General features: G+C 35.8%; 4 protein-coding genes across 5 annotated transcripts; 2 read left to right on the plus strand and 2 right to left on the minus strand.

Annotated features, from left to right (window-relative positions):
- Positions 1 to 624: 624 nt before the first annotated feature.
- Positions 625 to 7,096, minus strand: LOC100785790 (kinesin-like protein KIN-12B). Of its 2 annotated transcripts, XM_003537480.5 has the most exons (16): positions 6,590 to 7,096; positions 6,367 to 6,504; positions 6,165 to 6,248; positions 5,946 to 6,062; positions 5,807 to 5,866; positions 5,665 to 5,718; positions 5,480 to 5,572; positions 4,910 to 5,005; positions 4,613 to 4,758; positions 4,231 to 4,380; positions 4,015 to 4,144; positions 2,943 to 3,923; positions 2,759 to 2,857; positions 2,520 to 2,672; positions 1,601 to 2,440; positions 625 to 1,149 (listed from the first exon to the last, which is right to left on the minus strand). In XM_003537480.5, exons 1-16 carry the CDS (start codon positions 6,884 to 6,886, stop codon positions 847 to 849), a joined length of 3,741 nt encoding a protein of 1,246 aa, XP_003537528.1. In that variant the 5' UTR covers positions 6,887 to 7,096; the 3' UTR covers positions 625 to 846. The 2 variants fall into 2 exon arrangements, with proteins under 2 accessions (XP_003537528.1, XP_006591440.1); XM_006591377.4 differs by lacking the exons at positions 6,165 to 6,248; positions 6,367 to 6,504; positions 6,590 to 7,096 and having other exon boundaries at positions 5,480 to 5,567; positions 5,946 to 6,027.
- A 2,746-nt stretch (positions 7,097 to 9,842) lies between these two features.
- LOC100527919 (cysteine proteinase inhibitor B) lies at positions 9,843 to 10,666 on the minus strand. Its single transcript, XM_003538486.3, has one exon. It carries the CDS (start codon positions 10,464 to 10,466, stop codon positions 10,086 to 10,088), a length of 381 nt encoding a protein of 126 aa, XP_003538534.1. The 5' UTR covers positions 10,467 to 10,666; the 3' UTR covers positions 9,843 to 10,085.
- A 1,463-nt stretch (positions 10,667 to 12,129) lies between these two features.
- Positions 12,130 to 13,743, plus strand: LOC100785257 (uncharacterized). Its single transcript, XM_003537479.5, has one exon. It carries the CDS (start codon positions 12,382 to 12,384, stop codon positions 13,561 to 13,563), a length of 1,182 nt encoding a protein of 393 aa, XP_003537527.1. The 5' UTR covers positions 12,130 to 12,381; the 3' UTR covers positions 13,564 to 13,743.
- A 2,043-nt stretch (positions 13,744 to 15,786) lies between these two features.
- On the plus strand, positions 15,787 to 22,317 carry LOC100789860 (protein transport protein SEC23). Its single transcript, XM_003538484.5, has 12 exons — positions 15,787 to 16,698; positions 16,801 to 16,974; positions 17,601 to 17,762; positions 18,639 to 18,781; positions 18,936 to 19,011; positions 19,167 to 19,339; positions 19,449 to 19,530; positions 19,877 to 19,954; positions 20,592 to 20,753; positions 20,831 to 21,094; positions 21,286 to 21,390; positions 21,606 to 22,317. The coding sequence occupies exons 1-12, from the start codon at positions 15,961 to 15,963 to the stop codon at positions 21,750 to 21,752; spliced, it is 2,304 nt and encodes a 767-aa protein (XP_003538532.1). The 5' UTR covers positions 15,787 to 15,960; the 3' UTR covers positions 21,753 to 22,317.
- Positions 22,318 to 22,360: the final 43 nt, after the last annotated feature.

The raw sequence follows: 22,360 nt of genomic DNA on the forward strand, positions 1-22,360 counted from the left end.
ATTATCCGTCAAAGTCGAGATGAATTTGGACTGGTGCAGTTTTCTTGCCTTGTCTACTTTTAATTATTATTTTCTTCTCCCAAATACCCTTACCCAATTTATATGTCCAGTCTGACGGTGAATGGATGGCGAAGGGTGGTGGTCGTTGTGGAGGGTTGAGGAAGATAAAAAAAATATGAAGATGAGGATGAGGGGTACTGCCAGGATTAAGTTGAATGGTTCTTTAGACCTTTCATTGCATATTAACACTGGCAGTTAACTGTGTTAGCTTAGGGGGTGTCAGAGGAATTTCAACATATGGATATTGAGTGTAATAAATACAAAATACAAGGGGGCAAAAATAATTTGCTCCTTACTTTATCAGTAATAACATATAATTTTTTACCCCAAGCACCTTTTAACGAGCTTAATGAATGTCAGTTGATTAAAATCAAAATATATTTTTTAGTTATTTTTGTATATAATAATAACAACTATTGATGATAATAATAATTGTAGGTATTGATAGCAAGTATAGCACTTGCACAGATATTTGGTTTTGTAAGTAGAAAGACCTGGGTTTAATTTCCCCTTTCCCATATTTCCAACCAAAAAATCAAATTCAACTATTGAGAAATAAATAAATAAATAAAAGAAATATGATCATAAGAATGAAGAGTTGCATCGACTTTGCAACCGACAATCTCTATCAGCTAAATCTGCCTTACTCAAAATAGTTTTTAGAGTAAGGGAGAGACTATTGAGACAAACTCGTTTATGATCACAAGAGTAAGAACGAAAGAATACAATCATTTCTCTTCAAATCATATGAACAAATTAATACAAAATGACACAATGTGATGATATTTATATATTACATCTGTCGTAACCAGAGAACCACGATGATTCTGTTACTTTGGCGAGCTCACCATACTCTGCATTATTAGTAAATGGCTCAAACTGATCATTAACACTCTTTGGCTCCTTTGAGTCGTCATAACTAGGCATGACAACATCGTCATCATAAGTCGGTCGTACAGATTCCTTTGGCAAACGTGCTTCCAAAAGAAGCTCATTTAGTGTGATAATCTCCTTTTCATGTTTATTCTTCAACTTATCAATTTGTTTGTAGGCCTTGGCAGCTTCCTGTTCTGCATCCATAGCCCGTTTCTGCAAAATTACATGTTAAAGTCAGGCTCAGATAGTGAACCTGTGAGGGATCATTGGAATTTGGAAGACTTAAACGTCAAAAAAATAATCATAGGCAAAACATGGGTGGATTTTGATACTCCAAATCTCATCACATAAAAATAGACAACCATCTTACGACTACCATTTTCTAAATTTCGTAATAGCTTGAGCATGAATAAACAGATATGTTCAAAAAAAATGATAGTCCTTTAAAAGTTGTCCACTTGTAGGAACTAAGTTATATATAATTCTCATGAAAAACTACAATGCTGCAAATGATGTTAACAAAAAAAAAAAACGGGGCAGGGGGCAATGTTGGGGAAAGGATCAACTATTAGCAAAATTATAATAACAGAAACTAAACATAATGTATTTTAAGTCATGCAGTTGATAAAATCATAGATGGAAGTAAAATTGATTTGTTGCTAACCTGTGCAGTAGTGACAGCTTCCTCAGCCTCTTTAAGCCGCAAAAGCAGTTCACCAGCAGCTTGCACTGCTTCTGCAGTGTCCTTCAACTGAGACTGAAGCCCTTTATTTTCATCTCTTAAGATTCGCCGTTCTTTTTCTCTTTCTGCTTTTAAAGCTGAAATTTCAGCAGCTAGGGCATTTATGAACTTAGACTCCGCACCTCGTACTCCTGCTCTGGAAGCCGCTTTCTTGACATCCTCAATTCCATCCTGGATCTGTCTATGCCTTGCAAGCAAATGGATGTGTTTCTCTTCCAAATCTGCATATTGCTCTAAAAGTCTTGCATGGCCTTCTATAGCCATGTGCATGGCTTCCTGAAGCTCCTGAGTACACTCCCTCTCCGCATCTAATTCCTGCTTCCTCTTTTCAGCTAGCAACCTGCTACTCTCAAGCTCAGCTCTCAGTTCTTCAGAAAGAGAAATCCACCTGCTTTCTGCCTCTGTCCATTTAATTCTTTCTTGTTCAAATTGTGCTTCAGTATCATTCCTGGATGATGCAAGAGTTTCATTTGTTTCTTCTCTCTCCTCTGTGGACTCTGGAATGACAGTGAGGGTTGCTGCCATACTGGGCTCAGACGAGTAAGTCAATTGCAATAGCGGATATTGCTTCCTTGCTGATGTGGATGAAGAGTCTACATAAAATTGAAGTTGGCTTCTTAAGCTTTGTATCTCTTCCATCAGCACTTCTCTCTCCCCCAATTTGTAGAAATTTTGATACTTCTCTAGTTCCTCTTGCACTTTTTTCAACTCTATCTCCATCTTCAAAACTTCTGGATGATTCTCGTACTTATCCTTTAAAATCTGTTGATAATAATTTAGTATAAGTGTCTAATATATGTTCATAAATCTGAAACTGTAAAATAAAAGAACATATTTCTACCTTATGTTCATGGGTAAGAGCCACTAGCTCTTCCTCCATGAACTCTTCAGTGGGTAAAACACCATCCATAAGGCTCTCAAGGCGAAGAATTTTATCTTCCCTTGTCTGTGCAATTATGGCATTGCATTCCCTCTCATGCTTGTACTGTTGCACCTACAAATAGCATGGGAAACAGTCATTAACAACAACATAGAAAAGAAAACAGTGAGATGATCGTTGATAGACAGAAAGAAATTTACCAAGCGATTAAGCTGCATTATCTCAGAAGTCTGCTTGGCACAGAACTCTTCAAGGGCCATTTCTCTCCTTATAGATCCTGCCAAAACCTTCTCTACTGCCTAAATAACAAAAGACAAAGGTGTTATAATTGATATAATGAATTCAAGTTCTACTAAATAAATGTAACTGAATTATTGCACCTACTTTGATAACTTGCTTCTTTGGCTTATCAGCAAACTCAAGACAATCAACAGGTATCAACTGTAGATTTGAATCATTGTCAGTCTCATTGGCATCAAGATGAGCTCTGTTTTTACAATTACTACAGGTGAATAGAACAGAATCTTCTCCAACAATATCATCAAGAGAAGTCTGTAGGCCCACATCAACTTTGTTAGTGGGAAAAATTAATCTAGACTCTCTTGGTTGTAATGAAAACCTATATGGTGACTGCCTCAAAGCTGAATTACGTTTGTAACTATCCATAATTTCAAGACCATGCCGTATGCTTGCTGCTAAATTTTCTGTTTTACTAAGGAAATTTGGAGATGTCTGACTAGACAAGGCAGAAGTTGAGCTTTTCTTAGTGATGGTTTTCATGTCCAAATCTTTTTCAACATGAAGATCATTCTCAGAAGGAGACAGCCCTGTTGATGTCCTCAGACTTTTCCTGCTGGTGCTGATTCTAGGTGAAACACTAGGAGCTGGGGATTTAAGGATTGGGGATAAATCACACTGAACTATGCTAAGGCCGGCAGGCGAGACACAATTTGTTGCTGCACTAGGAGAATCAGATTCACCAATAGGACAAGAGAAACTGTTTTGGACCATTGCACGGGATGGTTCTTCATTCAAACCTTTACTGCCAGAGCAACTAGGTATATTTTTCTCCACACCAGGTTGAGCCAAATCCTGATCATCAGTGTTCATTTCGTTGTCATTATTGTCTACAATATTACAATTACTCGGCATATTGGCAGTGCAGGAAACTCCATCATGGTCCTCAACACCTTCCTCATCAATCTCCATCTCCTCATCACCATCTTCATCGAGACGGGATAATGGTGGTGGTCGATTGAGGCTGGATTGTAACAAGTTCAAGCTTTGTCGGATCCAAGCTGCTGAATGACCTCCACTTGACTCCGTTGGGTTGTAACCATTTGCTTTAATTCGATGAAGCTCATCCTGTTGATATCATACACTTCTAAGTTATTCAAATTTCAAAATGAAGAATGGAAAAACAGAACGTGATTGAGAATTATGGAAAAGATTATACCCTTAGTTGCCGAATCACTTGTCGCAAGTGCTTCACATTATCTTCCATAACTTCATTAACAACTGCCTTGTTCTTGATAGCTTTGGCACGTTGTGCAAATCTCAGTGTACTGAATGTTTCACTCCTACAACTGCAGGACCAAGTCATTTAAAAATTCTGTAATACAGAAAGATCCGAAGATAAAACATTTCAAATGACCAGTGCTTTACATATTACCTTTGTGCTGGTGAAATAGCACAAATCATTGCTAATTTTGCATTTCCTCCAAGAGACTCCTGCAACAAAAATGTCAACCTAGAATCTCTATACGGTATATGCCGCTGCTTTCCTGTCTGGGAGACTTCCGCAAGAATATTTATCAGATTACTGCAGTAAAATTTGACCTCAGTAAGTTCTAGAGCTCCTAAAGAAATCCTAGATTCTCAAAAGCATTTGCATTTCTGCCATTATCTAGTTCTGTCCCTTGTCTATATTTCACTGCTCTAAATTACATTGGCAGTTTCCAAAGTATTCAAAGCTTTAATTCACCATTTGTAATTAATTATCTTGAACACTGATATTTGCTTTCAATGTAATACACACACATGTTAAACCATACCCAAGCTGTGAGAGTGATCTATTAATATTGCCAGCTTCCTTCAATCGCTCTCCTGCAGCACCTGTTGATTTTTGCCGTTCTGACCCAGCTAGATCAACAAGATTGATCCTACTTGTTTTAAATCTGCTCATACCATCTGCTGCACTCTGCAAACACGAATTTACTTCAAAACATCTTTCAGATGTATGTGCCAAGAATAATAATGAAACATCTATTTACAGCTCCATTGTCAACTGAGTAATATATCCTAAACAGAAAGTTCTTTTGGCAAACAGTTGCTGAGAGACAGTGTATCACCTTGCATCGAGATTCAACAACACAAATAAAAACAGTATGCGAGCGGGAACTTTCAGAATTTATACTGGTTGCACCAGTTCTCCTGTTCGATAATCCCTGCATAATGAAAGGTAGATGATAGTGAAACACATTGTGAACGGAAGATTTGGGGCAACCTTAAATGCTATCAGATCTACATTGTATTAAATCTATCTAATTGAAACAAAACAAGAATAAGCATTTCAAGCAAGTTCCTACACAAATGTGCTTTTGAGATTCTTGACTCTTCCGAAAAAAACTTTACAAATGTGAAACTAGAATTTTTAAATTTAAATGAAATCATAAGATTGCATAACATAAAATCACTTGACTTTCTGGTAATCAATAAGCAACTTGAGTGCTTTCCATTGAGTAACTCATGTTTCAAAGCATAAAAATGACCTGCTATAGAACAGCAGTAAAACTAGTTCCACTAACGCTAATCATATTGTTAGATATTGAACGGTAAGACAATGCTCAAAGTAGGTCATAAAAAGAAACAGAACATATGTCATAATACAATGCCTGTGGTAGAGTAAGTTTGACAAATACCTTTATTAAAAGCTGAGTTACATCGTTAATTGAAGACACATCCTCCTCTGTAAGATTTTCAACATAGACACCAGACTTCACATCTTCTCTAATCTAGATAAAAAACAAAATATCAGTTCCAGGTCCAGCATAAAGCAGTGAAACACGAGAACAATAAATAACAGCACTGGTGTTTCAGAATTTACCTGTAGGTTTTTCTGATTCGGATCCAACAGATCCATGATTTGCTCATTGTATATCTGCAAAAATAAACTGTGTCAAAAGGACTAAACTGGCAATGTTATGCAGGTCAGGAACACAGAAAGAAACAATTTAGAGACAATCAACCTCAAGAAAAGAGCAGTGGCACTGATAATTGAGTTGGTTGCCAGAATGCTTAGTTTGCTCCTGTGCAGTAAATACAACCATAAACATCACAAAACAGCGCAAACAATCTTCAAACAAGGAATGGAAATTGAATGCTTACTTCACTTATGCGAGCAAAGAGTCGCTGAAAAACACGGGGGGCAAGTCCTTGCTGATCATTTTCCTCCGACAAACAATTGGCAGGACCCCACATTGTATAAGTCTTCCCGCTCCCCGTCTAGCAAGTTTGAAAGCACAGCCATCATCAAATTCAACAGCATTAGAGCAACAACAGGACAAAACTAAGAGAAAAAAGTCAAAGGGAAGAGAAGAAAAAAACCTGTCCATAAGCAAAAACTGAACTATTGAAGCCGGCCAAACAATGCTCTACCAAAGGCACCCCAATGTGTTCGAAAATATCCAGCTGAAAAACGGAATCAGAAACAGAAAGTGAATCAAAAAATTCCGAACAAGATACTAATAAAATAAAAGAACAGTATTCAGCATTGACTATGGAGCAGAAACAAAAATAGAAAGCATGCCTGAGTAGCCGCCATGTCAGCGACGGAATCAAAGGTGAAATTGTGTCCATTAATGGACAGGGAATCATTGGAAACCTTCTGAACTGTGGGATCTACATTGTCCTTGTCCGGAGACAGCGGCCTCATCCTGACAATAACCTACAAAAAAAGCAAGAAGCCAAAATGGGGACTGAGATGAACGACATATAGAGTTGAAAACCCTAATTGGAGATGAAAGCATTACCTTGACGCCGGAATCGGAGGGTGCGGGGAGGGAATTGTCGGTTAGGGCATCGGCGGCGGTGAGCTTGCGCTTGAGAGGATTGGAAGAAGGGGGTCTCGGGGGCAAGGGGCTCTTCAATTTGGCAGGGGAAGGAGTAACGAGATTGGGATCGGAGGGAGGGTCGTTCTCTTTGGAGGGTTTGTGTTTGCGAGAAGAGGAACGGGGTTTGGCGGAGCTAGTAGTTGGGGTGGGGCTTGGAGAAGAAGGAAGCTCTGCTGCGTCCCTGAGAGGGTTTCTTGGGAGCATGAAGTGCTTCATTTTTGTGCGGAAGAATGACAGAGCGATGGAAATGGGAAGAGGTAAGAAGAAAGAAGAAAGATGAAAGAGCCGTTGGAGGGATTAAGATTTGAAAATTATTAGACAGAGAAAGAAAGAGAGAGAAGAGAGCCAAATGAAACTTTTTGAATTTGTTAGATTGGATCTGGACCGTCTCTTCGGATTCGGACACCCGCAAAAATACCAGGATCCGATTAAGGAATGGACTCGGATCTGGACCGTCTCTATTATTCATTCACTACTTTCTTTCAACTGCTTTTTTTTTTCTTCTTTTAAAAATAAAGATATAAAGTGTCTCTCAATTTATATGGGCTTCAGCAACTCCCGTTATTATAGGTCAATAAACGTTGTGTGCGAGACAATTGTTAGCTTCTAAAAGCAACAATGTTTTCCATCAAAAACTAAATAAAAGAACTAGAAAATATTATTTTAATACGTGCAACGGATATATATGTGTTACAAAATATTATTTCAACGGCTAAATAAGTAATGGATATATTTCAACAGCTAAGATTTGTGTTATCAATAGATACATTTTTTGCAATACAAATAGAGTACTATACTTTTTAATAGATAGTATTTATGTAGATTGGACGAAGCACACATTTAAAGTGCTTCTTCAATCTCGATTCGTGAATATTGTACTTGGTCTTGTGCGTGTTTGAAACATAGACACAATCAAACAAATAATATATGCTGACATTATATTTCACAAGATGATTGTTAAAGAAGAACCACATAAAATGATCATAATTTTGACCACCATTATGAACATCTCACTAATAATGTGTCGCCAACTTACATATATATATTGGTTCTCATTTAGTTCCTTGAATTATACTTGTTTAAGAGAAGAAAAGTTTATGATCCAAGATGTGATCACAAACTTCAAATAGATCTTCTGAAACATATTTAAGAATTTTTTGAATGTGATAATCAATAAAATTAATTATTGTTTTAATTATATAAATTTGAGTTTAGTTGGCTCTACTTTCATAATTTAAATAAAATACAATTTAATTATTTTTATATTTATATATTTTTATTTTTAGTTTTTAAATTTTAAAAATTTTAACATGCACTAGAAATTTTCTTAATTTCGAAAGTTTAATTAATTTATAAATAATAATTATATTATAAATTAGTAAAAAATTATTAATCCTATATAATGATAAAAAAATGGCAGAATTCTTGAGGTATAATGCTGAGTGATGAAGTAATTGAATGGTAAGGGGAAGAATCCTCTATTGAGTACTTCATCCCATTAAGGTTCACAACCCAAACAACTACCAACTCAACATTTCATTGATTGGTATGAGAATAGTGTGTTTAGATAAGAAAATTTTAAATATTTCAATTGAAATTTTTTTATTTTCAAAATTTTATATTTATATAAAAAAAAGTTAAAATTGTGAGGGTAAAAGAAAATGAATGTAATAAGAAGAAAAATATATGATTGGTGTGCTTCTAGGTAGAAGAGTACCGATGGCATGAGGAGTCGCAGGAAAACCGAGATATGACAACGTACACCACCACACCCGACCATCACATTAAGTCAACGGCATATGACTCAGGCCCTCTCCAAAGACAAGCATCTCTACCGCGTGATGGACAGGGACGACTCCTCCCTTGATTGGTGAGTGCAGTTGTACATATCCTCTACGCCCACACCCGATTGAAGTTCCGCGAGCTCAGACGATGCTTCTTGAATGTAAGGGAAGAATCCTGAGTTCGAGAACGGGATTTCGAAAACTCTTAGGTGGAAAAAAGGATGAAGGTGATAAAAAAAATATACAAATGTTTTGAAAGGTTTTTCTATCAAGAAAATAATTTTAATTTCTCATCTTTTAGAAGGAAATTAAAATTTCACATTTTTAATTATTTAAAATTTTATTTTAAAATTTCAAAAATTTAAATTTTTCATATAAATTTTAGATTAAAGAAATTTAAATTCTCTAATAAATTGATTAAAGAAATTTAAATTCTCTAATAAATTACTTTACTGTTAAAATTCCTTATCCAAACATATTGCTGATATTTAGGACTCTATAAACATTAGTTCCTAATTTGATAATTTGAGTTCGTGTGTAGAAGATGAAGGTTTTTGCCATGTGTTAATCAAGGTGTACTAGAGGATTGGTTGTTGAGATGTTATAACTCTATAAACACTAGTTTCCCCAAGAGTCTAGTAATTATATTCAATTTTGTATGATTGATTGTTGATAGTTGTTCTACCATCGATCATGTCCGGTGATCAAGCTTTCTATTGCATATATCTCATCAAAGATTACGAAGACTAAAGATTAGGAATCGAAGATCATTTTGTATTTATTTATAATTATGTATGAGTTAGGGTAAAATTATGTAACTGTTTACAAGCTTTTTTTTATTTCCAAATATCATCATATTTTATGCATCTCGAAACAACTCGATTTTGAAGTGCATTAACAAAAAAAATTATCGCATAAAAATCGATTACTCGGAATATAATCATACATAAAAAAATTCTTTTTATATATTGATATGTATATCTAAATTTTTCAAAAATAAAAATTATACATAAAATATACTTTATGAAGATTAATATATATTTTTTATGCAAAAATAGAAAAATTTACACTTTTAAGCTTTAACTTATATGGATGAAGTTTTAATGAAAATGAATGTTTTTTTATATAAAAAAACAGAAAATTTACACTTAACTTACATACATGGATGAACTTTTTTAATTACGGGAAATTTTGGTCGTATCAAAATTAAGATCTCGATCTGTTTCCTAATTAATATATATTCAGAATTAATTAAGAATTCATGTAACTGTTATTATCTTTACTGTGCAAAACTAATATGAAAAATCAATTTGTAAACAAAACGAGTTCAAACTAACTGGCTCCCATCTACATTCACCACAGAAACCATACTCAGAAGTCAGAAGAAGTTTAGAACAAAACTATAGCATATATATAGTTATTATTCACTTTCTTTGGTACATATGGCTGGTAAGTAAGATTTCAACTCGTAGTTGATTTTTGTTGTTCTGCCCACAGATATACCCATTACAAAAAGTAGAGGAAAACATTAGTAGAAGAAAATCAAAAAGCTCACTTGCAATTACAAATACCGCCATGGTTATTAATTATTATATAATTAATTAGCTCCAAATAGCTAGCATGCATGCATCTCAAAAATCTTTACTGGATGGTGCTGCAGGCGCAAAATGAAGGAGTTGCTTGGAATGAAGCCATGGCTTGACCACCACAACAGAGGTGAACATTTTGTGAACCCCTTTATGAGTAGCTGAGATCTTCAAGTAGTACTTCATTCCTGACACCACTTGTTGCTGCGCCTCCACCACCTCCGAAAAGTTCAACTGTTCACTCCCATTGTTCTTCCACTGTTTCAAACCGCGGTTGTACTCCTCCACCGCGAACCTTCCAAGCTCTTGCACTTCCCTGTTTGTTCTCACGTCGGGGACCTCCGTCTTCCCCCCCACCATTCGTGCACAAGATGCAGAAGAGAGAACCGAGAGCAAGCTCAACACAATCGTCAAAGCCACAGCCATTACTACTTATAGGTACCAAGTCAATGCTTGCTTAACTTTGTTAATTAGAAGTGGAAATTAAGTAGTAAGCACTGACGAGGATATGAAAGTTTGAAGGTGTGGTGTGAGATATATATAGTGCGGTTGGTGCATGTGTTTGGTTTCGACACGTAAAGGCTAAGATGAGACGACAATGCAAACGTTATGCCGCGTTTGTTTTTTCTTTTTTTATGCGGGATGGGGTTTTGGAGTTATTGTTGTGAATGAGATGATTGAGTTATCTATATCCCATTGGGTTCTGGTGCATGGCATGGGGGCATGGCAGTGACAAAAATACGTGTGTGTGTGTGTGTATATATATATATATATATATATTATATAGATGCATGTTGGTGTTTTAATTTGGTGGCGTGGTCCTTGCATTGCATCATAATGCATATTGCGTTTTGATGTTTTAGCGAGGGGCTGACAGATAAGCAAGTATCGGTCTTGAGAGACTGGCACGTTATGCTTGCATGCATGCTGCAAGCTGCAAGCAGCACAGCTAGCTATCTATATATGGTGTGAGTGTGATGATGGCATAAAATGAAATCAGTGACAGCTAGCCAAGTGGCTATATTACTATATACATCGACATCGAGAGTGGCAATAGTTGCTTTATTTGTTGTTTTTCTCGTGCTCGCTCTAAATTAAATATGTGCTATATATGGTTCATAATCAATACTCCTTTTCTTATTAATTAACAAGATTCAGATGAATTGAATTTCCGCCCGAACTTACTAGCTAGAAAGAAGCTCTGCGATTCAAAGGTTACTTGTAGAGTATTTGTAAATTACTCATTAATTCATATTTGATCATTACGTACATATGCAACGAAACCCATATCTTTATTATAAGATTTGATTTTTATTCTTACTTTTAGGGAAATGTTTCATCAACACTCACAATCTTATTTAACATACATAGAGAGAAAAATATAAATATAAATAAAAATTATGATATGAAAAGAGAGATAAAAATAAATAAGAGTTGTTAATAGAATATTTATAATTAAAGGATGTTTATCGATCAGTACTCTTACTTTTATATAATTGAGAAACAACAAATATATTATTAATATCCTTAAGTCTTATTTATACCTAAAGACATATAAATAGAAGAGAGAGATGGATATAATAATTAATAAGTAATGTATGTGATGTAAAAAGAAATAAAGAGAAATTGAGATCACATAGGTGTTTAATTTGTAATATTAAGGTGTTCCTGTAATATAAAAAATAATGCTCTTTTATCATCCATATGTTTGGTAAAAAATAATTAATTATTATTTTAAAATAAGTTAAGTTAAACATAGTTTTTGTTAGATTTTTTCCATGTCACTTCACTTTCTAGTTAGGAAGATAAAGAGTGTATAGAAATGAAGAATTTCGAGATGCAACAGTCTTTGTGAAATGTGGCGCAAGTCTTTGTTTTCTGTTTTTTATTACTAATATTTACAAAAAAAAAACACTTTTTTTATTATTTTAAAAAATTTACGTTGAAAACTATAAACACAGTTAATAAAAAAAGTTAATGTAGAAAACGACAAACACAATTAATAAAAAAATTGCAATATAAACACTTTGGAAATGAGTAAAATAAAATGGGCCTATATGACTATTGACTTCGGCCTAACTCATAGCAGAAGCCCAATGTCCATCACAGTTCAAACAACACAACCCATTTGATTGAAGAATCCATTTAGAACTTGGTCACTCGCCTCGTGCGCACCACTCTCTTTCTTTCCCCGTTCCGTTTTCGCCCAGTAACTGTTTGACGAAATGCCCCAACCATGCACTTCCTCGTTGCACTGTCCCCTTCGCTGCTCTCTCCCCGTTTGAGCCCTTCCCACTTCCCTCCACTCTACTTCTCGTTCAATGAAACTTGATTGGATTCGATGGTTTCTTATACAAGTTATTTCATTTATAGAAGAGCAGAGAACCCATTGCAAATCCTTAAATTTCGTAGCATCTTCTTTTTCTCACTGGAAGCTACATGTTGGCAAACATACGGTACCTTGAGACATTGTCATTCTGGGTCAGAACGGGGTAAAAATCAGAAATTGACAAACAGGGTGGGGCTTTTCTGGGACTTGGACAATAAACCACCCAATTCAATCCCACCTTATGAAGTTGCCAATAAGCTGAGAATAGCTGCATCTTCCTTTGGTGTTGTTCGTTATATGGTGGCTTATGCAAATAGCCACACTTTTAGCCATGTCCCTCAAGGTGTCCGGGAGAGTAGGAAAGAGAAGGAACTGTTGTATCGTTTAGAGAATAAGGGTGTCATCAAGCCAAATCAACCTTATCGTTGTAAGGTTTGTGGGAGAAAGTTTTATACTAATGACAAGCTTGTTAACCATTTCAAGCAACTGCATGAGAGTGAGCACACGAAAAGGATGAACCAGATAGAGTCTGCTAGGGGGAGCAGGAGGGTGAAGTTGGTGGCCAAGTATTCTATGAAAATGGAAAAGTATAAGAAGGCTGCAAGTGATATTCTCACTCCCAAAGTGGGGTACGGTTTGGCGGATGAGCTCAAACGGGCTGGTTTTTGGGTTCGAACAGTGTCGGATAAGCCACAAGCTGCAGATCAAGCACTGCAAAGCCACATTGTGGATATCATGGATCATAGGCGGGTTGAGTGTGTGGTCCTTGTGTCTGATGATTCTGATTTTGTTGATGTGATAAACGAAGCAAAGATGCGATGTCTGAAGACGGTTGTCATTGGGGATATTGATGAAGGTTTCTTGAAGAGGACTGCTGATACTGCATTTTCTTGGGAGGAAATTCTGATGGGGAAAGCTAAAAAGCAGGCTGTTTCGGTTGTGAAAAACTGGAAGGATCGTGATATCTTAAAAAAGTTGGAGTGGACATACAACCCTGATGAGGATAAAAGTAATTTCAATCTGGATGATACCGTTACTGAAGCATCTGAAGATGATAATATTGAAGATACTACCTGTGATGAAGTTGATGATGCCTATAAGGATGACAGAGGTTCTTGGTGGGAATTAGATTCTGATGATGATGCCACAAATAGACAGTCAGGAAAATTATCTGGTTTATCGGTGAATAGGTGAAACTCACTTGACCTTCTACTTGGCAAACATTTCTGTGTGTAGAAAATAGTATTTTGGTCTCAAATTTGTGAGGTAACATTGCTAGTTACAAGTTATGGATGGTTGTGGTAACTTTGAAAATGAAAGCAGTATCTGATACTCTGATTCATCAATTATTATTATATCTCTTTTGCTTCCCAATCTTTACTGTGTCACTTTGTTTTGTTTTGCTTAGTCATGTGCTGGGATATTCCATTCAGCAATAGTTATTTTACTCTTAATCAGGAATCAGGGCTTTTCGTAGGTAGCAGTGAAATATTTTGGCATGGTGCTCCCATTGTTTATTGTATTCCATACACTGTAAGAGAACTAGACATTCCCATCTTGAATTTGGAAAAAAATTGTTTTCGTTGGGGTGTCTTCACTAATCGTTAGCCAAGTTGTAATTGATTTCTGTTTAGGTAATTTTGCCAACTTATTTTTTGTTTTGGACTGGGCAAACACCAGACATTGTTTTAGAAAGAACATAAGAGATAGATGGAAGATGGAAGCAGAGGGGGAGTTAGATAGGTAAAGATGCCTCTTTTTTTTTTTAGTTCAATTTTTTTTTATATGACCTACTAACATTTCTACAGATTCTTGCTATTGGCATTCAAAACTTTCACCATCTATAGCTCTTTACTAGTTTCATAATTAATTAAATACATCCATTATGTTAGTGATACTTGCATGATCCAATGAAACAAATAGTAAACGGTAGAATTGGGAGGAATAGTAGCCTATTCTTTAGGTAACTCATAGGATCCAGACCATATACATGCTGCAATTCTCCCTTTCTTTATGTTCAACTCTGCTCGGCATAGCAGTTACCAGCCCTATATAAAAAGTTAAAAAAAAACACAGGAAAAATCTACACAAAAATTTATCAGCTAACTGTTCAACCATTCAAAGTACATTCGTCAATTGAATGGCTGGACGACCATGACCTTTGTGAAAAGTGAAAACAGTCCCATTGGCAACTTGCCAATTATATAAGTGCATTCTACTTTTTTTATTAAGACTATTTTGTAAGGATAAAATATGCTTTACCTATGAAACACGGTTTCATTTTATTTAGTTTGGTTCTAATTTTTGTTTGTTTGTTTTAATTATTGTAAATTTTAAATTGTCTTTTTCACATCGTAGTAATATGTCATGTAAATAGTTGTATCATCGAGAAAAAAGTTATATAATTATTTATTTATTTACATATTATCTTACAGTTTATTGGAAATAAAGACTATTTTTAAAAACCTAAATTTACTAATATTAAATAATAATTTTTAAGCTAAATTAAAATAATATTTACAGTAAGTTTGTCTTTTATTAACAAGTTTATAAGAAATGTTAGTAATTAATTAAATACCCTAAAAGTATTCTGGGATGTATCTAGGAGTATATTAAAAGGGGTTCAATTTTTTTCACATAATTATTTAAATATTTAAGTTCTAATAGATAATTGTTTAATAAATAATAACTTTAAAAAATATTTATTATTAGTTTTTTGGATAAAATCAAAAACATAATCTACTACTCAGAAAATTTAAAGCAAATATCAATACAAAATTATAATTTTTTATATATTTTTTTTATTAACTTTTTCTCACAAAGAATGTTAAAGGACGGGACCAAGGTCCATGTTTACCATTCAATCTGTCGCTCAAACATGAAATATTAATTAATCCATATTTATTTTATATTGTTAACCAATAAAAATATAAATTGATATTATTTTTAAAATAATTATTATAAAAATCAATAAACTCAATTTTTTATAATAAAATGTTATTATCAATTTTTTACGGAGTGTATGAACTATTTTCTCTTGAAAATAACCTTATATCTCAATATCAATTATTTATTATAAATTTAAAATTAATATATATTAAAAATACAAATTTATTGCAAGGTTTACTCATATAAAATAAATATTTTTCATGTGAATTACAGGAATAAAAAAATTGATACACCGTTTTTTTTTTAAAAAATTATAACATGTTTGGAAGAGAATTTGTGTTGTACAAACCGACATATCTAATTCACAAACTTAATTTTATAAATAAGTGTTTCGTCCATTGAATGTTTTTTTAATTATAAATGTTTTATTACAAGAAAAAATACATTAATTAAGATGCAAAAAAGAAACTACATAATTAAAAAAAGTTAAGAATAAACCAACCTAAATTAAATTAAATTAGTTGTTGAATGATGAATAGAAAACCACCCGTATTAGATTGCTGGGCGTTTTAGTCGGATAACTGTTAACAATTGAAGAGTGTTTGACGACTCAGAGAGCACATTGCATTGGCGACACCGCGAGCGACGACGGAAATTGAATTGCTCGTGCGCGTCGGTGCGTGATCGATCGAAGGACGAACGATGTCGGAGATGGCGAGCCCAGATCCCGAGGGACTCGACGGAGTCCGCATGACGTGGAACGTGTGGCCCCGTACGAAGGTTGAATCGAGCAAGTGCGTGATCCCTCTGGCGGCGACGGTGGCTCTGATCCGTCCCCACCCTGACATCCCCCGCCTCCAGTACGCCCCTCTCCGCTGCAAGACCTGCTCCTCCGCCCTCAACCCTTTCTCCCGCGTCGACTTCACCGCCAAGATCTGGATCTGCCCCTTCTGCTACCAGCGCAACCACTTCCCCCCTCACTACCACGCCATCTCCGAAACCAACTTCCCCGGCGAACTCTACCCCCAATACACCACCGTCGAGTACCTCCTCCCTCTCTCCAATTCCCTCAACCCTTCCCCCGTCTTCCTCTTCCTCCTCGACACCTGCCTCATCGACGAGGAGATCCACTTCCTCAAATCCGCGCTTCGTCGCGCCATTGGTCTTTTACCCGATAACGCCCTCGTAGGCTTCGTTTCATTCGGGACTCAGGTCCAGGTTTATGAATTGGGCTTCTCCGACATGTCCAAGGTTTATGTCTTCCGCGGCTCCAAGGAGATTCCCGCAGAACAGATTCTCGATCAGCTTGGTCTTTCTGCTTCCGGAAGGAGACCTCACAAGGGTGCTGCTCCCGGTGTCGCCGGTGCCGGTGGATTCCCCAATTCAGGCATCACGCGCTTCCTTTTGCCTGCTTCTGAGTGTGAATATACTCTCAATGCGGTATTCTTTGTTTTACAGTTTTTTTTACTGTCCTTTGTTTTGGTTTCAATGTTGCCATGGATTGTTTACAGTTTGGTAATTTGGGTGTTTTTTTTTTTGCAGCTGCTGGATGAATTGCAGACGGATCAATGGCCGGTTCCGCCTGGGCGCCGCCCTGCACGCTGCACCGGGGTTGCATTGAGTGTTGCCGCGGGGTTGCTGAGTGCTTGCAATCCTGGGACTGGTGCTAGAATCATAGCTTTGGTTGGTGGGCCATGCACGGAAGGACCTGGCGCGGTAAATTAAATTGCTGTTCTGTTCTTTGCTGTGTAATTTGATGACATTTTCCCTGTTGGTGTTAGGACTTAAAGAGATATTCAGCAATCATCAAACTTTGTGTTGGGAATGTGTGGCCATAGGAACAGTTAGCGGTTTTGTAGTCAAGCTATGTCAATTGGTAGTATGTAAGTTTCGTGGGTGTTTTGTTAGATACTGCTCATGAAATCTGCTCATTGTGTGCAAAATTTGAATATATGTGTTTTTTCTCACTTGCATGGAAGTGGAGTTGCAGTGAAGTCATAAATTGCACTGGCTACCCTAGAAGCTGAAGCTTTTGAAAAGATGTTGAACAACTAATAGTCATGGTTTTTTCAAAAAGTGATAGGCAATTAGGCATCCTGCCTGTTACTGTTTATTAGGATATTCCTAAGATTTGATTTCTTCTGTGTCATTGGCATTTTGGACAGAGAATAAAATGGGGGCAATTCTTGTCACTTTGTCGTAATTTAGACCTGAAAGGACACAAGTTTTTACCGTAAACTTTGTATACGGGGAAGGGAATTGAGGTCAATGATGCTATGCTTGCTCTTGTCTGTATTAAATGTTTCTGTTGCCAAAGATTTAGATTTCAAATTTCTTTGCAGATTGTGTCAAAAGATCTATCTGACCCGGTGCGTTCTCATAAAGATCTTGATAAAGATGCAGCACCATTCTTCAAGAAAGCAGTCAAATTTTATGAGGGTCTCGCAAAACAGCTGGTTAGCCAGGGTCACGTTTTAGATATTTTTGCATCAGCACTTGATCAGGTTTGTGCCAGCATACTGATTTTCTCATGCCTTAAGAATTCTTTCACTTGTAAGTGCTGATGAGTTTTGGGAAGTGTGACTTTGAAGCACGTTGTGAGAGTTCTGATAATCAAGTGTAATATTACCATGCAGCGCAATTTTTCCAAACAATGGAAGGCATTTAACCTAACATTTTTGCCATGAACCATGATGTTTGATAGTGACATTTTTTCAACTTTTAAGTTTTTTAAACAATTTTGTGTATTCTTGGATGTAATGCACAGATAAGACATTTTTTACAGATGTTTTTCTCGTTAAATATAAATGAGATCAAAAGAAGCAAGTCTTAACATTACCAGTGGAGGACTTCAGGGATCATTCTTGTGTCTCTTTTCTTAATTTCATTTCATGAAATACCTTATATTTTACCTTACATTAACAGACTAACTAGAATCATCTTCTTATCCACAAGTCACCTTCCCTCAGAGAAGGTTTACAGGCTTATCTGAGTAGATATTCCAAATTACATTTGTTTTCCTGTAACTGGCAACACTTGGCTACAAGACCTGTAAAGCTATATTTCAATGTAGTTAATAAATGTGTCACTTCCATCCATCTGGGTGATTATATGATGGCGCCAGCCGTCATGATTGTCAATTATTTTATCTGCTTAAGAGAGAATCTGGTAATATTTCAAATTTGAATCTTGAATTTTTTGTGATTGACCTTATTATGGGTATACAAGAAAGTTCTTGTGTATATTATGCAGTGGCCATGCATGAAAATAGAGTTCGTATTTGGTAATGTTCTCAGAATGTTGCTTTGAAAAACAATTTGGATCTAACTAATTACACTCATTCAGTCTTGTGCTGATTCATGGATGCTTTAAATATAAAGGTTGGAGTTGCAGAAATTAAAGTTGCGGTTGAAAGAACCGGTGGTCTTGTTGTCCTGTCTGAAAGTTTTGGTCATTCAGTCTTCAAGGACTCTTTTAAGCGAGTTTTTGAGGATGGGGAGCAATCTCTTGGTCTTTGTTTCAAGTGAGAATTCTCTCATCATTTCAAATGTTCTACTAATATTTTCTTTTTGTGGATACGTTTTCATTTCTCTCTTCCCTTGTCTCTTATTTTCTCCAGACATTTTCTCCTTATCTGTTATCAGATGTGCTCACTGCAAGCTTTATTTTTGTTTCAGTGGAACCCTAGAGATAAATTGCTCCAAGGAAATCAAAATTCAGGGAATTATTGGACCTTGCACTTCGTTGGAAAAGGTTGGATCTTCTTTTGTTTGAAATTGAAACTCTTAATTTTGTGTTGCTTATCAACTCTGGAATTGGAGTTGGTGTTGGGTCAGTCAAAGTTATAGAACTAAGACTGAATCAATATGTGATATTTCCTGATTTTGATGGTTACAATCATACTGTAGAAAGGGCCTTCTGTTTCTGATACTGTTATAGGAGAGGGAAACACAACAGCATGGAAGATGTGTGGCCTTGACAAGAGTACATGCTTGACTGTGATGTTTGATCTTTCATCAAGTGATCGTTCAAACACCCCTGGTGCTATCAACCCACAATTGTACCTACAGTTCCTTACAAGGTTATGTCACAGAACTTTCACTAATATGATCTGATATATGCACTATGTTGTACCTCATTGCACTTCTGCACTGGGGTGTTGAATATTAATGGTCATGTTCTTATTGCAGTTACCAGGACCCAAGTGGTCAATCAGTGCTTCGTGTCACAACAGTAACTAGAAGATGGGTAGATAGTTCTGTTAGCTCTGAGGTAGTTTCAGCCTTTTTTATATCTATGGCAGTGGATGCCTGTTTATTTGTCATTGACATTGTCAAAGAAATATTTGGAGTTCCTACAATTATCATAATATTAAGAAGCTTGAATGTTTATCCTTTTTACTGTCTTTTCTTGCTGTCAACTGTCAAGTCTGATTCTCAAGTTATGTAATATACATTTATGCGTGTTCATTGTGTATACCTTTGAAATAAACTGAAATGAATTAGTCTAGTCCTTATAGTTACATTATTTGCCATGTAGGATCATTATTTATTGACAAGGAAATTGTTAAATTGATAAATACAGGATTTTTAATTACTTGTATCATTTTGCTCGTCAGGAATTGGTTCAAGGATTTGACCAAGAAACTGCTGCAGTTGTAATGGCTAGATTTGCTTCTCTGAAAATGGAGAGTGAGGTATGTCACAAGTTGTGTTACTATCTGTTGTTCTCTTTGGTACACCTAAAATAACTTTTAAGACCATTGGGATTTATTTTCTCAAGCTATAGTAAATTATATCTTCATTTGTGATTATTTTCGGAAAACAAAAAATTTAGGAGAACATGTTTACTATCTGTTGTTCTCTTCATTCAAATCTGCAAATAACCATTTTATCAAATCCTTGGTTGTTGGGCATGTATTATGATGGTAACCAAGGGTTGGTTAGGAAGGATCCATTGGTTAATTGGAGGAAGTTATTATTAGGATTTACGAATGCATGTGATAGAAAATAACTTATCCTGTATTAGTAATTATGTATTAGTTCTGTATTGGAAATTGCATGATGGCAGTAATTCATAGAAAATAACTGATGGCAGTTATGTATTGGGATATATCTTATGTTGTGATTTTCAGTTTGTGGACAAAATATACTCTGTAGGAGGATTTTGTTTCTGGGACAGCAACTGTTTTGTTGTATTGAGTGTGATTTTTGTATTCAGAATTATATTTTATTAGTTTACCAATTGGTATTCTATCATATTATCTGTGGCAAAATTTCTTTAGTAAACTTGTAGAAACAAATCCCTTGCTGACCATATTTTTGTTTGATCAGGAAACATTTGATGCTACACGGTGGTTGGATCGGTTTCTCATTCGCCTCTGTTCAAAGTTTGGTGACTACCGCAAGGATGATCCATCATCTTTTACATTAAACCCATCATTTTCACTTTTCCCTCAGTTTATGTTCAATCTGCGACGCTCGCAGTTTGTACAGGTACCTTTTGTTGTAATTCTCTTCCTGTTCTGCTTTTCAAACTTTATTTAACTGTGAGTGTTGAAATGTGTTGACAGGTTTTTAACAACAGTCCAGACGAGACTGCATATTTCCGTATGTTGTTAAACAGGGAAAATATTAGTAATGCTGCTGTTATGATTCAGCCGTCATTGATATCATATTCATTTAATGCGCTGCCTGCACCAGCATTGTTAGATGTGGCTTCCATTGCTGCAGACAAGATTTTGTTGCTAGATTCATATTTTAGTGTGGTTATTTTTCATGGGATGACAATAGCTCAATGGCGCAACTTGGGATACCAGAATCAACAAGAACACCAGGTTTGTGCTTTGTCATATCCTGCTATAGAAAACATTGTTACCAGCAAATGATCTTTTAGATTTTAAAATGTTTCCTTCTTGTTGGTAACTTTAGTTACTTTTTGTTAGTTTTTTGTGGAAGTTATTTTATTCAGATCCATTTTTATCATTATTTCTTTTCTCACCCTGTGGATAACCTGTATATGGCACAGGCATTTGCACAACTATTGCGAGCTCCACATGATGATGCCCAAATGATAATTAGAGAACGTTTTCCGGTTCCTAGATTGGTAGTGTGTGACCAACATGGTTCCCAGGTCAGTATAGTTTACCAAGACCAGTTTGAGTATTATTTGTCTTCATTAATTGTTGTGGTTTCTTTTCCTGAAATTCATCATATCATGATGTGGAGTATTTCCTACCCCTGCACAACATAACATATTAACAGTCTTATTTGTTTCCTTTTGTTGAGTCACTAAGCTTAGATTTGTCGTCGTCTGAAACTTACTATGTTTTTATTGATGTTTAACAGGCTAGATTCTTGTTAGCAAAACTGAATCCTTCAGCAACGTATAACAATGCACATGAGATGGCTGCTGGTTCAGATGTAATCTTTACTGATGATGTGAGCCTTCAAGTTTTCTTTGAGCATCTGCAAAGGTTGGCTGTCCAATCTTGAGGGCAGATAATAGTAGAGATTGACATTTTATGGGTTCTGGACTTTGGTTTGGGGAATTCACCAATGATATGTGTATCCTGCATTGTGCTGTTGCATTCAGTACTTTTCCTTTCTTTCCTTTGTTCTTAACAAAGAGAAGGCCGGAGCCTGCATGAATTGAAGAATAAGGAAGACCTAAAACATAATTCTTTAGGGTTCTGATCGATTTTTCTTTGTGGAGAAAATAAAGGGTTCAAAAGTATGTTGTTAAGTTTGGGTATTGCGGAAAGAAAGGATAGAAAATCGAGTTAAGAGCCCCCACCACTGCTACAGCAGCATAATAGCAAATGAGGGAGATATTTTTGACTCAGTTTTTCCATTTGTCTTGGCCCAGATCTGAAAATTTGGGTTCCTCAGCTGGATTAATTTATATAGTTCTTTTACTTTTATATGTTCCCCAGGTAGCAAAGTAACGAAAGCCATTTTGTCATGTTGAGTTTGATATCATTCTCTTGTTACTGTTTTGTATTGTATATTGTGAATTAAGCGTATAGGACTCATCTCTATGGAAATGGATACTTTTAAATGCTCGCTGTTTTTATTCTAACTTCCAATCCTGCATGAAGAGG

Source organism: Glycine max, chromosome 11 (assembly GCF_000004515.6).
Source record: "Glycine max cultivar Williams 82 chromosome 11, Glycine_max_v4.0, whole genome shotgun sequence".
NCBI classification, from domain to species: Eukaryota; Viridiplantae; Streptophyta; class Magnoliopsida; order Fabales; family Fabaceae; genus Glycine; species Glycine max.